The sequence below is a fragment of the Dendrobates tinctorius genome, unplaced genomic scaffold, assembly GCF_039654945.1.
Source record: "Dendrobates tinctorius isolate UK_male_01 unplaced genomic scaffold, ASM3965494v1 ptg000013l, whole genome shotgun sequence".
In the NCBI taxonomy this organism is placed as follows: Eukaryota; Metazoa; Chordata; class Amphibia; order Anura; family Dendrobatidae; genus Dendrobates; species Dendrobates tinctorius.
The window spans coordinates 1,015,930-1,031,577 of record NW_027361681.1 but is presented as its reverse complement, the minus strand read 5'-3'; the positions used below and the strand labels follow the sequence as shown (position 1 = coordinate 1,031,577).

The 15,648-nt window shown below is 39.4% G+C and overlaps 1 protein-coding gene across 3 annotated transcripts in view; it reads left to right on the top strand.

The window, feature by feature from the left end:
• Nucleotides 1–14,737, top strand: part of LOC141067746 (discoidin domain-containing receptor 2-like) — a 172,990-nt gene extending 158,253 nt beyond the window's left edge. For all 3 annotated transcript variants that reach the window (XM_073558210.1, XM_073558218.1, XM_073558226.1), the window contains 7 exons: nucleotides 430–628; nucleotides 5,056–5,300; nucleotides 6,309–6,430; nucleotides 8,554–8,751; nucleotides 10,001–10,235; nucleotides 10,324–10,473; nucleotides 13,582–14,737. In XM_073558210.1, coding sequence (XP_073414311.1) covers nucleotides 430–628; nucleotides 5,056–5,300; nucleotides 6,309–6,430; nucleotides 8,554–8,751; nucleotides 10,001–10,235; nucleotides 10,324–10,473; nucleotides 13,582–13,722 — 1,290 coding nt within the window. In that variant the 3' untranslated portion in view covers nucleotides 13,723–14,737. The remainder of the gene's footprint in view (nucleotides 1–429; nucleotides 629–5,055; nucleotides 5,301–6,308; nucleotides 6,431–8,553; nucleotides 8,752–10,000; nucleotides 10,236–10,323; nucleotides 10,474–13,581) is intronic.
• The last annotated feature ends 911 nt before the right edge of the window (nucleotides 14,738–15,648 follow it).

The window sequence follows — 15,648 nt, the reverse complement described above, 5'->3', positions numbered from 1 at the left end:
TCTAATAACTTATAATCCACAAGGTTTTTGAATAACAGCACCATTGTATGATTTATTCAACCCCTTCATCCGTGGTGAGCCAGGTAATAGAGCTTTTATCAGCCTTAGTGCCTGGATTAGCGGTGCTCTGCATGTATGAACATAAAATCTTCAATATACGAAAAAGTATGTGGCACTCACCATGGCAAGTTGTAGAAAAGTCCTTTATTGCTTGACTTTCATCTTAAATGGCTGGGTGCTGGACCCCTTAACGCGTGGAAAAGCGAAAACGTTGTTCCCTTCCTCTTGCCTCAAACCTCTGCATACCTTTGCACTCGGCCATCTAAGATGAAAGTCATGCAATAAAGGACTTTTCTGCAACTTGCTATGGTGAGTGCTGTATACTTTTTCTTATATTGATTATTCTAATAATAACATGATACATTTCAGGCCCCACGTCGAATCTTAGAAGAAGACGCCACTGTACGATTGTCCTTCTATAGTTACACCATTGGCAACAACAACCAAACACAGATCCACCAGTCCAACCCCACCTATGAGAGAATCTTCCCTCTAGATCTCGACTACCAACAACCGACCAAACCACTACGTAAACTTCCCGAGCTCTCCCAGAGTGCCGAGGATTCAGGTATGGCCTGTAATAAACAATATATGACTCCTAACTGTATAGTAGCAAGCATCCTGTAGAAGAGTTGTGACCACTGAGCACATGAACAACATAGATAATAAACTACTGCCCCTATGTATAAGAATATAACTTCTATAATACTGCTCCTATGTACAAGAATATAAGTAATATAATACTCCCCCTATGTACAAGAATGTAACTACTATAATAATGCCCCGTATGTACAAGAATATAACTACTATAATACTTCTCCCTATGTTCAAAAATATAACTACTATAATACTGCTCACTATGTACAGGAATATAATTACTATAATCCATCTCTTATGTACAAGAACATAACAACTATAATACTGCCTCCTATGTACAAGAATATAACTACTATAATAATGCCCCTCTGTGCAAGAATTGAACTACTATAATATTGCCCTGTATGTATAACTAATATAATACTGCTCCTATATACAAGAGTATAACTACTATAATATTGCCCCTCTGTGTAAGAATATAACTACTATACTGCTCCCTATGTTCAAAAATGTAACTACTATAATACTGATAACTATGTACAGGAATATAATTACTACAATCCATCCCCTATGTACAAGAACATAACTATTATAATACTGCCTCCTATGTCCAAGAATATAACTACTATAATACTGCCTCCTATGTACAAGAATATAACTACTATAATACTGTCCCCTATGTACAAGAATATAACTACTATAATACTGCCCCAATGTAAAAGAATATAACTACTATAATACTGCCCCCTATGTACAGGAATATAACTACTATAATACTGCCCCAATGTAAAAGAATATAACTACTATAATACTACCCCCTATGTACAAGAATATAACTACTATAATACTGCCTCCTATGTCCAAGAATATAACTACTATAATACTGTCCCCTATGTACAAGAATATAACTACTATAATACTGCCCCAATGTAAAAGAATATAACTACTATAATACTGCTCCTATGCACAAGAATATAGCTATTATATTGCGACCTCCTATGTACAAGAATAGAACTACTATAAGGCTATGTGAACACATTGCGGATTTGCTTGTAGAAATTTCTGCGCGGTTTCTGCCTCACTTGGCAGAAAACGTAGTTGAAATTTCGCGCGGTTTTGATGCGGATTTTCATGCGGATTTGTATGCATTTTTGTAAGCTAAATAAAGATATATTATTTAAAGAAAAAGAATTGTGATGTAATTTCCTTGTTCAACCTCTTTACACCCACAAAACAAATATATATATTGTATATATATATTTATATGTATGTATGTATGTATGTATGTATGTATGTATGTGTATATATATATATATATATATATATATATATATATATATATATATAAGACACACGAAATCTGCGTGCAAAATAAAAAATTGCGTGGGCTCCTGCATAATTTTCATAAACAGCAGAGGGAAAGCTGTCAGCTGAGGGCTGATGTTAATATTCTGGGAAGGAGCCAATAGCCATAAAGGTTCCCAGGCTATTAATATCAGCTCACAGATATTTGCTTAGCCTTTACTGGCTAGTTTACAGGGGAACCCCAGAAAAAAATCGACATGGGGACCCCTATATAATCAAACCAGCAAAGGCTAACACAGCTGTGGGCTGATATTAATAGCCTGGGAAGGGGCCGTGGATATTGGCACCCCCCAGGCTAAAAACATCAGCTTTCAGCCGTCCCAGAAATGGCGTATCTTATAGATGCACCAATTCTGGCACTTTGCCTTGCTCTTCCCACTTGCCCTGTAGCGGTGGTAAGTGAGGTTCATATTTGTGGCGTTGATGTCACCTTTGTATTGTCAGGTGACAACAAGCCCACAGATTAGTAAGTGTCTATAAGTTACTAATCCTATAGTTATATGGTAAATAAAGACACAACCAGAATAAAGTCCTTTATTTGAAATAATCACACATTATTGAATCTTAATTTACCATACTTACGGAACGCCTAATCCCCAACTCCATTGTCTCCTGCAAAAAAAAATAAAATAATAAACCAACATATAATACTCCCTTGTCTGCCGTAGTCCACTTAATGAGTGTCCCACGACGATCTCACGTGTAGAACAGTCACATCGCGAGATGTGACTGCTCTACCCGACCTCCGGCAATACACTGACAGGAGGTAAGGCCCCCTGCAGCGTATCACTGCACTGCCTTATGAGTTCACCGAAGTTCATCAGCTCTGGTGCGCTTACTTACGGCACTACCGCTGTGTGAGAACCTTCACACGCAGCGGTGCCGCAAGTGAGAACACCAGAGCTGATCAGCTGATATACTGTGGGAGCGATTACATGCTGTCAGTGTATCGCCAGTGGTCCCGCAGATTTGGTGGGAGGTGAGTATAATGGGTTTTTATTTCTATGTGAATATGTATGTAATTTTACTTTTTTAATTTTTTTTTTAACTGTGAGCATAGGTGGCGGCAGATGATACTACTCTCCAAATCAGTGGCAGTGACCGCAGACATAGCCTGATGGGAGCAGTAGTCTCATCAGCTCACGCCTGCTTTTTTACCGCAGGTCACCGCTGCTGGTCACAGTCAGCTGTGGGGTCATGCTGACATCTGCTATTATAATCCCGCAGCACTGTGACCGTCAGTACCGGCGGTAGCGTTACCGCACACACGCAGACACCCGCACACAGCCACAGACACCCGCTGACAGACATGCACATATTCTCTGCCCATACACGCTTCCTTCCTTCTGACATTATTTCCTTTTCCGCAGTGTTTTTGGCAAGCAACTCAACAGCAAATTCGCAAACCTTTTTACATCTGCGGTTTTGCTGCGGATTTGACTGACTCAATGGAAGTCAATGGGTGCAGAAAAGCTGAAGATCCGCAAAAAGAATTGACATGCAGCGGAAAATAAGACGATGCACATAAGGATAGAAATTTCCGCAGCATGTGCACAACAATTCAGGAATGCCTCGATTAACATTGCTTTAATAATCCATTGCTGATTTATAGCATTTCTGTGCGGAAAAAACGCGCGGAAACGCAACAAATCCATAACGTGTGCACATAGCCTAATACTGCCCCCTATGTACAAGAATATAACTACTATAATACTGCCCCCTATGTACAAGAATATAACTACTATAATACTGCCCCCTATGTACAAGAATATAACTACTATAATACTGCCCCCTATGTACAAGAATATAACTACTATAATACTGCCCCTATGTACTAGAATATAACTACCATATTACTGCCGCCTATGTACAAGAATATACCTACCATATTACTGCCCCCTATGTACAAGAATATAACTACTATAATACTGCCCCTATGTACAAGAATATAACTACTATAATACTGCCCCTATGTACAAGAATATAACTACTATCATACTACCCCCTATGTACAAGAATATAACTATTATAATATTGCCTCCTATGTACAAGAATATAATTACTATAATACTGCTCCTATGTAAAAGAATATAACTACTATAATACTGATCCTATGTACAAGAATATAACTACTATAATACTGCTCCTATGTACAAGAATATAACTACTATAATACTGCTCCTATGTACAATAATATAACTACTATAATACTACCCCCTATGTGCAAGAATATAACTACTATAATACTACCCCCTATGTACAAGAATATAACTACTATAATACTACCCCCTATGTACAAGAATATAACTGCTATAATACTACCCCCTATGTACAAGAATATAACTGCTATAATACTACCCCCTATGTACAATAATATAACTGCTATAATACTGCCCCTATATACAAGAATATAACTACTATAATACTGCCCCCTATGTACAAGAATATAACTACTATAATACTGCCCCTATGTACTAGAATATAACTACCATATTACTGCCGCCTATGTACAAGAATATACCTACCATATTACTGCCCCCTATGTACAAGAATATAACTACTATAATACTGCCCCTATGTACAAGAATATAACTACTATAATACTGCCCCTATGTACAAGAATATAACTACTATCATACTACCCCCTATGTACAAGAATATAACTATTATAATATTGCCTCCTATGTACAAGAATATAATTACTATAATACTGCTCCTATGTAAAAGAATATAACTACTATAATACTGATCCTATGTACAAGAATATAACTACTATAATACTGCTCCTATGTACAATAATATAACTACTATAATACTACCCCATATGTGCAAGAATATAACTACTATAATACTGCCCCCTATGTACAAGAATATAACTGCTATAATACTACCCCCTATGTACAATAATATAACTGCTATAATACTACCCCCTATGTACAATAATATAACTGCTATAAAACCGGAATAGCTGAATCAGGTGCAGTGTTTTGTAGCTTCAATGTTTCAGTATTGAGATACCACTTTCACTTTTAGCCTGTAGTGGAGACTATGCAGAACCGGATCTGACAAAGTCCACTCCACATCAAGGCTTCCAAAACAGCGTCCCGCACTATGCCGAAACCGACATTGTTAACCTCCAGGGAGTTACAGGCAATAATATGTATGCTGTTCCGGCTCTTACTGTGGATTCGCTCACTAAAAAGGACATCAGCGTAGGAGAATTTCCTCGCAACCAACTAAGGCTAAAGGAAAAACTGGGGGAAGGACAGTTTGGAGAGGTATGAGATTTGGTATTACAATAACAAAATAGAGGTGTCCATTAACTATCATTCATGTGAAATTCCAGAATTCATCATTTTTAGTCATGTGTAATACTTAGTTTTGAACTGCAGATGGCACTTTAGTATCTTGTGTGTTTTGTGACTGCGTTAGTTTCTTATGAACCTTCTTTTCCGGGAGACCCGAGATGTGGTGCACCTTACACCTGCTGAAAGTTGTGTCTCGGTAAACTCCTCCATAGGCCACACTTGCATAAAAACCATTGTTTCTCTCCCATTATCAGAGCAGTTAAGGGGCCATCACTCAAGGGATGTAGAGGTAGCCTTGACATCCAGGCCCTGATACTTATTGTGGGCAAAAATGAACCGTTGCAAAAGAGATCCCAGTATTATAAATGGTGCATGGTAGGTGGGGGGATCTGTTGCATCTTTTGGAATGTCAGAGTTCCCCTCAGAATGGTACTTACTGGCTGCAGCGGTTCTCAATTTTATTACATCTGCTGGTGTGTTTACATTTTCAAAAAGTGGAGAACCCCATTAAATAAAAGTGTCAGCATAGTGCTTTCTTCCCCTCCGCCATACAATTAAATAATGACTTCTGACTGTCTGTCGTGACCACAAGGGGGCGGCCACCACATAATAGTGGAGTCAGTGGGAGTTATAGAAATACAACCTTCGGGGGAGACTGTCACTATGATGATCCTTTCCATAGATCACAATGATCGCCTCACATGAACCTTAGATCTCCGGCACCAGGGAGGAAGAGGGGTGTCTGATTCTGAGAAATGACAAGTGAGAGCAAGGAGGAAATGCGTCAGGAACCAGATACAGAACGTTATAACCTTTGGCTCATTGTGTATGTTATAATATACTCTTTTAGTTCTCTTTTTTCCTTTCTGAAATACAATGGACAGAAGATATTAAAATAAAACAAAAGTGCACAATTAAAACACCCATTATTATGTCCTTATTATAGCTTATGTCACGTCTCATTATTACATGCTCCAGGTTCACCTCTGCGAGGTGGAAGGGCTGCAGGACTTTCTGGAGTCATCATCGAGTGACTGCGGCAACCAAGCAGTTCTAGTGGCAATAAAGATGTTGAGAGCCAACGTCACCAAAACGGCCAGGTACACAATTAAAGGAGCACTCTAACTGACACAGTGGGCTCTAGAGTGCAGAGGATTATCGCTTTGGGGTCATGCTCCAATCTTCAGAGTCTGAACTACATGTAAGGCTGGGTTCACAGGAGCGTATTACACAGCCTGTGTACGCACTGCAATTCCCAGACTGACTGCTTGTTTGCCCACCTAAACCTACAGCTATATAGACACATTTTAAGTTTTAAGTTCTGGCCGGGAGAGATGCAATCAGCATGGTCATTGCAGTCTGCATACAGACAGGGCCGGTTTTAGAAAAAGTGGGGTCCTGGGCAAAAGTTTAAAGTGGGGCCCCAAATGCTAACATATTGCACCATTACACAAAAACATTTTGTTTGTATTTACATGAACTGAGTTCAGGCAATTAAACAAGTGTGATAGACAATATTGAAGATGTTCAACCTTGTTCCCCTTTACAATCCAATCACTCAATGAATAGGTAGCATTTTGCTAGTTTAGTATAATGCACCCATAGTCCTCCACATAGTATAAGGCACCCCAAAGTCCTCCATATAGTATAATACACCCAATATAGTCCACTATATTGTATAATACACTCCCCAAAGTCCTCTATATAGTAAAATGTACTCCACATATTCCTCAATATAGTATAATCAACTCCCCATAGTCTTCTATATATTTTAATACACTACTCATAGTCCTCCATATAGCATAATACACTCCTCATAGTCATCCATATACTATAACACACTTCCCATAGTCCTCAATATAGTATAATGCATCCCACAGTCCGTCATATTGTATAATGCACACCCTATAGTCCTCCATATAGTATAATGCACTCCCCATAGTCTTCCATATAGTATAATACACTCCCCATAGTCCTCCATATAGTATAATACAATCCTCATAGTCCTCCATATAGTATAACACACTTCCCATAGTTCTCAATATAGTATAATGCATCCCACAGTCTTCCATATTGTATAATACACTCCCCATAGTCTTCCATAAACTATAATACAATCCCCACAGTCATCCATATAGTATAATGTACATCCCATAGTCCTCCATATAGTATAATACACTCCTTACAGTTCTCCATATAGTATAATACACCTATCATAGGCCTCCATATAGTATAATGCATCCCATAATCCTCCATATTGTATAATACACACCTCATAGTCCTCCATACAGTAAAATGCACTCCCCATAGTTCTCAATGTAGTATAATGCATCCCATAATCCTCCATATTGTATAATGCACCCCCTCATAGTCCTCCATATAGTATAATGCACTATTCATAGTATAATGCATTCCCCACAGTACTTCATACAGCATAATGCATTCCCCATAGTCCTCCATACAGTATAATACACTTCCCATAGTCCTTGATAGAGTAAAATGCAGCCCTAATATAGTATAATGCAGCCCTATAAAGTACATAGAATATAATGCAGCTTTATGGCCACCACATACTCACCGATTTAAAAAATAAATACATACTCATCTCTCCTTGTTTCTCCGGTCTCTGCAGCGCGTCTACTCAGCAGCTCCACTTTTCGGCACAAAATGGTGTGTGATGAAGTGACGTCAATGCAACCGCTACGTCAGAAGCAGAGGGGGAATTATGGGAGAGTGAATGTCACTTGACGCTCTCTCTTCCATGATTCATTTAAACTGTATCGGCATCTATGATATACAAATGCCTAGTTTGCCTGCTGCTAACGCCGGCCTTGCATACAGACCATGAAATATTCTTATGTGAACCCACCCCACACAATTTTTCCATGTTAGTTCCCCTAAGGGGACACTAAACTTTCATATAATTAATGATTTATAGTTATAAACTTTCCTGAAGTATATTTGTAACTGTTCGTAACGTGGATGCAAGTTGCAGAGTAAAAAGAATGAAGGGTGTCATCTTTGCTGCCTTAGCTACATCCTGGGACATGTATACTTCCAAATGTCAGTGTATTTTGCATGCCTATCAACAGGAGCATGGAAGTTGAATTCACAACCAGCATGAGAAAACTTCCATTCTTTACAATGAAGGCAAGTTTTATGTACAAGAAGGTTTAACTCCTCCCCCTTGAGGTCTAAATTGTGGAATACATTTTACCCACAGAAATGATTTCCTGAAAGAGATAAAGATCATCTCCAGGCTCAAGCACCCCAATATCATCCGCCTGTTGGGTGTCTGCGTCCGGGATGACCCCCTCTGTATGATAACAGAATACATGGAAAATGGAGATCTCAACCAGTTTCTGTCCCAGAGAGAGATCCGCAGCCAGTTCACAACGGCTAACAATATTCCATCTGTAAGGTAAATTGCGTACACCCTTGACCATCACATCATGCCACATTACATACAATCCTCTTGGTGAGATGCCATAGCGTGCCCATGCTTCCCCCTCACTTGGCACCAGACTCTCACCCAGGTCTTGACAATTTCCGTAGCCCATTCGCACCCAGTGAGGCGGCACTCCCTGTTGCACCTCTCTGAGACCCAAGGTTTGACACTTGACCTTCTTGTCAGTCTTGACCCTTTACTTCGGAAACCCCCTTCTGGTCTGGCAGCTTTTCACACAAAAGGACCATAGGGGTGAGATGCCATCGCACATCCGCAGTGGTTGATACCTTTTAATGGCTAACTGAAAAGATGGTAACACATTGCAAGCTTTCGAGACTACTTAGGTCTCTTCATCAGGCATAGACCAATACAAAATCTGAAGAGTCACATATTTATACACAACACAGCACAGAAATAAAGCAATAGATGAGACAAGTGACGTGAAGCAGAATTATGATTATGGGAGAGGGAGAAACATAAACATATTGAAAGGTAACTTCACATCTCAGAGAGAGAGAAGAGTCTGTGAGTATAAATTTATGACAACCTTTGACACTCTCAATGCTGGAATGAATGTGTCGCATGGATTTATGTCTTTTTACATCAATTACGGAATTTGCTCCTAAGACCTTGTGGGGCATCACAACACATTAGGAGACACCAATCAGAGGACAATAAAACATCCGGACTCCTTATCTATGAACTGGTCTAATATTTATGTTTCTCCCTCTCCCATAATCATAATTCTGCTTCACGTCACTTGTCTCATCTATTGCATTTTTTCTGTGCTGCATTGTGCATAAATATGTGACTCTTCAGATTTTGTATTAGTCTATGCCTGATGAAGAGACCTGAGTAGTCTTGAAAGCTTGCAATGTGTTACCATCTTTTCAGTTAGCCATTAAAAGGTGTCAGCCACTGAGGACTCTCAATCCTGAATATTTTTCTATCTACTGGCTAACACGGTACAAAGATATACATCTTTCCTGTATCGCACATCCGGGCACTCTTGGAGGTCCATGACCTTCACCTTATGTATCCAGAGCTCCCTCCTGGCCTCACAAGGTAGCCTACCACTCTAAAAGACACAGTCTGAACAACACCTTAGACTAGGCTATGGCCATAGAGGCCTGGTGGTTAGCAATCCTCACCTATTGCAGCATTATAAGGTAATACCACCCTATTAGTTAATAAGGGGCCCCTCTGTGTTTTCTCCCTGCAGCCTCCACAACCTCCTGTACATGAGCACGCAGATTGCCGCCGGGATGAAGTACTTGGCCTCATTGAACTTTGTACACAGAGACTTGGCCACAAGAAACTGCCTGGTGGGGAATAGCCACACAATTAAGATAGCAGATTTTGGAATGAGCCGAAATTTATACAGTGGAGATTATTACCGTATCCAGGGGCGCGCGGTGCTGCCGATCCGGTGGATGGCCTGGGAGAGTATTCTATTAGTAAGTGCCTGACACAGGCTTCTGATCTGCATGTGTTATACTGTAACTGTGTGCACCATACTGATCCATGTCTGTACTGTGTGATCAGGGAAAGTTCACCACTTCCAGCGATGTCTGGGCATTCGGGGTCACGTTATGGGAGATATTCACCCTGTGTAAAGAGCAACCATACAGCGTTTTATCAGACGAGCAGGTGATTGAAAATACTGGAGAATTCTTCAGGGACCAAGGACGACAGGTAATTTCTATATGACCCATGTATAAATACAGTACAGTGGCATGTAAAAGTTTGGGCACCCTGGTCAAAATTACTGTTATTGTGAACAGTTAAGCAAAGGGTTAAAGTTAAATAATACACATTTCCTTTGTATTTAGGCAAAAAAATATATTTTCATCTTTTACTTTTTAAAAATTGCAAAAAGGAAAATGGGCCGATGCGAAAGTTTGGTCACCCTTGGAGATTTGTCCGCTCAGATAACTTTGACCAAGGTTTCAAACCTTAATTAGCCTGCTAGGGCTGTGGCTGGTTCACTATCATTGTTAGGAAAGGCCATGTGATGCAAGTTTCCCAGCTTTATAAAAACCCAATCTAAGCTAATCCATGTGCCAAAAAACAACAGCCAAGGGTTCTTCTAAGCAGCTGCTTAGCACTCTGAAAAAGAAAATGGTTTAGGTCCACAAAGCTGAAGGCTATAAGAAGATAGCAAAGAGTTTTAAAGTTGCCCTTTCCTCAGTGCGAAATGTAATTAAAAAATGGTAGTTAACAGTAACAATGGAGGGCAAAATAAGGTCTGAAAGATCAAGCAAAATTTCAATGAGAGCTGCTCCCAGGATTGCTAGTTGGGCAAATCAGAAGCCCTGCTTGACTGCAAAAGACCCTCAGAAACATTTAGCAGATTCTGAAGTTGTGGTACATTGTTCTACCATTCAGAGACATCTTCATAAATATGGCCTCCATGGAAGAGTCATCAGAAGAAAACCTCTCCTGCATCCCCACCATAAAATTCAGCTTCAGAGGTATGCAAAGAAACCAGCTGGTGCATTTTGGAAACAAGCCCGGTGGACTGATGATGTTAAAATAGAGCTTTTTGGCCACAATGATCAAAAGCATGTTTGGAGAAAAAGGGCCCAGTATTTCAGGAAAAGAACAATTCACAAACCAGTAAGCAAGGGGGTGAGTCAATCATGTATTTGATTGTGTTGCAGCCAATAGTACGGGGAAAATTTCATAGGTAGAGGGAAGAATGGATTCAATTAAATTTCAACAAATTCTTGATGCAAACATAACACCATCTGTAAAAAAGCTGAAGTTAAAAAGAGGATGGCTCGAACAAATGGATAATGATCCTAAACTCATGTCAAAGTCCACAATAGACAACCTCAAAAGGCGCAAGCTGAAGGTTTTACAATGGCCTTCACAGTCCCATGATCTGAAGATAATTGAAAATCTGTGGCTAGACCTCAAAATAGCAGTGCATGCAAGACAACCCAAGAATCTTACAGAACTGGAAGAAATCCCTCAAACAAGAATTGAAAGACTCTTGTCTGGCTACAAAAAGCATTTACAAGCTGTGATACTTGCACTAACCATGCAAGTTGCCTAAACTTTTGCATTGGCCCATTTTCCTTTTTGTAATTTTGCTTAACTGTTCACAATAACAGTAATTTTGATCAGGGGTGCCCAAGCTTTTACATGCCACTGTATATAATTATATGAAGGAGATTCCCAGGTTATACCAGCTGTACATACAGTATATAATTGTATACAGAAGATGCTATACCAGCTGTACATACAATATATAACTATATTTTAAAGATGTACATTTATATGGTAATTATATTTGGAAGATACCCGGGGTATACCAGCTGTACATTTATAATTTTGGTTTATTTTGAAAATGCCCCGGGTATACCAGCTGTACCAGTTGTTCAGGCTGTTGCGTGCGGTCAGGATTCCCTGGTATTAATGTTGCGAGCAAGCGATCATTTGACCGCATTTATGCGACTTTCATACTTGAATTCATGTGCTAATTAGACTCATCCGGCTTTTCTCAATTCACTTCTATTGAGAGAAGCCGAGTGCACCTAGTCAGTACATGACTGCACATACATGCGATCACATGATCGCCCACTTGTATTGTACAGGAAATACCAGGACAACACACTGTCACATAGAGTGACTTCAGACTTTTGTCTCAAGACTGAATCACCTCAACCCCTTAGTGATGGGGGCCAAATTTTTGAAATCTGACCAGAATGTCATTTTATGGGTTAATATCTCTTGAACTCTTCAACAAATCCAAGTGATTTTGAGATTCTTTTTTCATGGCACATTATGTTTTATGTTAATGGTACATTTAGTTCGATATTTTTTGTGTCTATTTACCAAAAATATCAGAAATTTGAGAAAAATGTTAAAAAATTAGCATTTTTCAAACTTTGAATGATTATCCTTTTAATTCAAATAGTCATACCATAGAAAAACCTTAAATAACATTTCCCTCATGTCTGCTTTACATCAGCGCCATTTGTAAAATGTTCTTTTATTTTGTTAGCATTGTAGGAGGTTTAAAAATGTAGCAGTAATTTTATATTTTTTCAAGGAAATTTACAATTTCAAATTTACAATTTTTTAGGGCCCTATCCAGGTTTGAAGTGACTTTAGGAGTGCTATAAATTGGGAAACCTCCAAAAGTCATACCATTATAAAAACAGCACCCCCTGACATATTGAAAACTGCTGTCAGTGAGTTTATTAACTCTTCAGGTAGTTTTCAGGAATTAAAGCAAAACGACTTGACAGGAATGAAAAAGTTTATTTTTATCACCTAAATGTCAGTAAGTTCTGAACAGGTCACTGTAGCCAGAAGACTATAAGGCCACTATTTGGCTGAGAATTGCCATGGCAAGCATCAGGACCACACAATCATGATCTCATGGTGCTGATGGGGTGAAAGAGGAAGCTCCCACACTCTGTTAAGCATTTATATGATGTAGTCACTATTGACAGCAGTATTTAAGGGGTTAAACAGATATGGACGGTGACAACCCTGATCGTGGCTGATGCAGCAAGTTGTCAGCTATAGTATACAGCTGACAGCTGCTGGATTGTCACCAGTATGGGGATGCTATTCTCTTATATCTCAGGTCAGTAAAAAGACATATTAGCGGTCATTAAGGGGTTAAGGTTCTTGTCCCAGTGTTTTAGATGTCAGGTGGGTAATCTTTTATCATAGTTGGGATACACATTCCTTTTCTATTTGCCCCAAGAAATATCCCAATTAACTCCCATGAACTCTTAAGCTCTGATGTCTTACTCTCAATATTTTCTGTCTCTCGTTCTACAGATCTATCTCTCGCAGACCCCCCTCTGCCCAAGCCCCTGCTTCGACCTGATGATGAAATGCTGGGGCAGAGATATCAAAGATCGACCCACGTTTGAGACCATCCATCAATTTCTGATAGAACAACTGGACGACATTGTGTAATGTGTGTACACTGAACAGTCCGAGAAATACTTAACTCTGAAGAGGTTAGCTGTTGTTGTAGCCAACTCATCTGGAGTTATACTGGACTTGGCCTTTAGTTATCTAGAAGTAGATTGTAGAAGGACCAAGAGACATTGTTCTCCTGCGGCGCTGGTAGACTTCCTGGGACCCAACCAGATCCTTCAGTCTCTTACAGAGTTCCCAGGTCCTTGAGATGTCAAGAATATTGACCCCAGAGGGGGCAGAAGATGCAACATTGCACTTCCCCAGATGGGGAGAAACCAGCTGGGATCGAGGACTGGAAATAAGATGTGAGAAGTAGGACAATTGCCCACTGCAAAGTACCACTACTTCCTTTGTGTATATATCTATATATATGTGTATGGGTTTTGTGTGCCCATCTATTGAGTGATCATATTGCCATGGCACAGATCTTAAGTCCTGATTTCATGCGGTGGAGGTAGTTCGTACGTAGAATTGACTCTTTTCGATTATTTTATGTGATGGGACCAACTAAGGCAATCATCAATTTTAGAAGCCACCTTAGATGCCTCCACCATAACTTATAGGGTGTTTTGGGAGCAGTCCGTCTACTCTAAATGCCATATTCTCAATTTTTGTGGATTTTTTATTGAATGTAAATAGGAAACAATGAATTTATAGATATAGTCACACGACAGGACTTGATTGACCGTCTTCTGCGTCAATATTCAGTTCATGGCTCAACTTCCCTGTTCTTTGTCCTTTGTGTTATTTTGGTCTTCACCCTCTTTGTTTTTACTTATCCTTGGGCCTCTTCATTCACATGGATGTCTAATAATACATCCTGTATCAGTGGACAGCTGTCTGGAGAAGGCATAGAGGCCACTTTGAAAAGAATTAGAGATGGTGGATAAGAAAGTAGCTAGAGGTGCCACTGTTGTCCTTATGGATTCAATGTGCAGTAATTGTGCATATCTGGTTATAAATTCACTTAAAGGGGTATTCCCAGCTCCAAGAGCCTATCACAATATGTAGTAGGTGTAATAAAATTAATATTAGCAAATAACTCCAATTAGAAATGTAGTATAGTTTGTCTGATTCACTATGTCTCGTTCCTCATGTGCAGGGCATTGCAGGACCTTAGATATCCTTGGTAACAACCACTAGCAACTAACTAACTTTCTCTGTAACAGTGGTATTACCTATGGATACCTAAGGTCCTGCAATGCCCTGCACATGAGGAAAGAGACATAGCGAATCAGAAAAAAACTATATTACATTTCTAATTGGAGGTATTTGCTAATATTATTATTATTACACCTACTACATATCGGGATAGGATCTTGGAGATGGGAATGCTCCTTTAAGTTTAAATGAACCAAGATTACCTAAACTAAAGGTTGACCTCATCATTTCTCCCAAGCTGCAGAGGGCTAGTCAAATTTCCAAAAGCGTTACGCAGGATCAAGATGTTTAAGGTTGCCGGTCCCTCCTGACTTATGAATGGGTATGGCTGTGATGGCATGAGCTATAATCTTTCAAGGCTCATCTTTTGAGTTTATCATAGGGAACCCTCTCTGCAGTATGTACACCCCTTTAATTCATGTATTCAATTTAACTGGACCAGTAGGGCTCTCAAATACATTTTTTCTTCGGAGAATTGATGTCAATCAGCCTATAGGACATTCTTGAAGAAGACTGTCCAGATGTCCCAGTATGAACGATTTAATGCGCACTTAAACTTTTAATGAAGCTGATATCTGATTGGTGAATTTATGTTGTCGTACTTCTTAAACACTTTTGACAGATTTTTCAAAAATGTTGTTTTGTCTTGTTTTGTGTGTTTGATTTCTTGAAACGTTGTATGCAATAGTTATGCGTCAGACTGCAAAATATATGTGTAACTGAGAGTATGAGACAGCTGGGCACAGAAAGTTCTTTAAA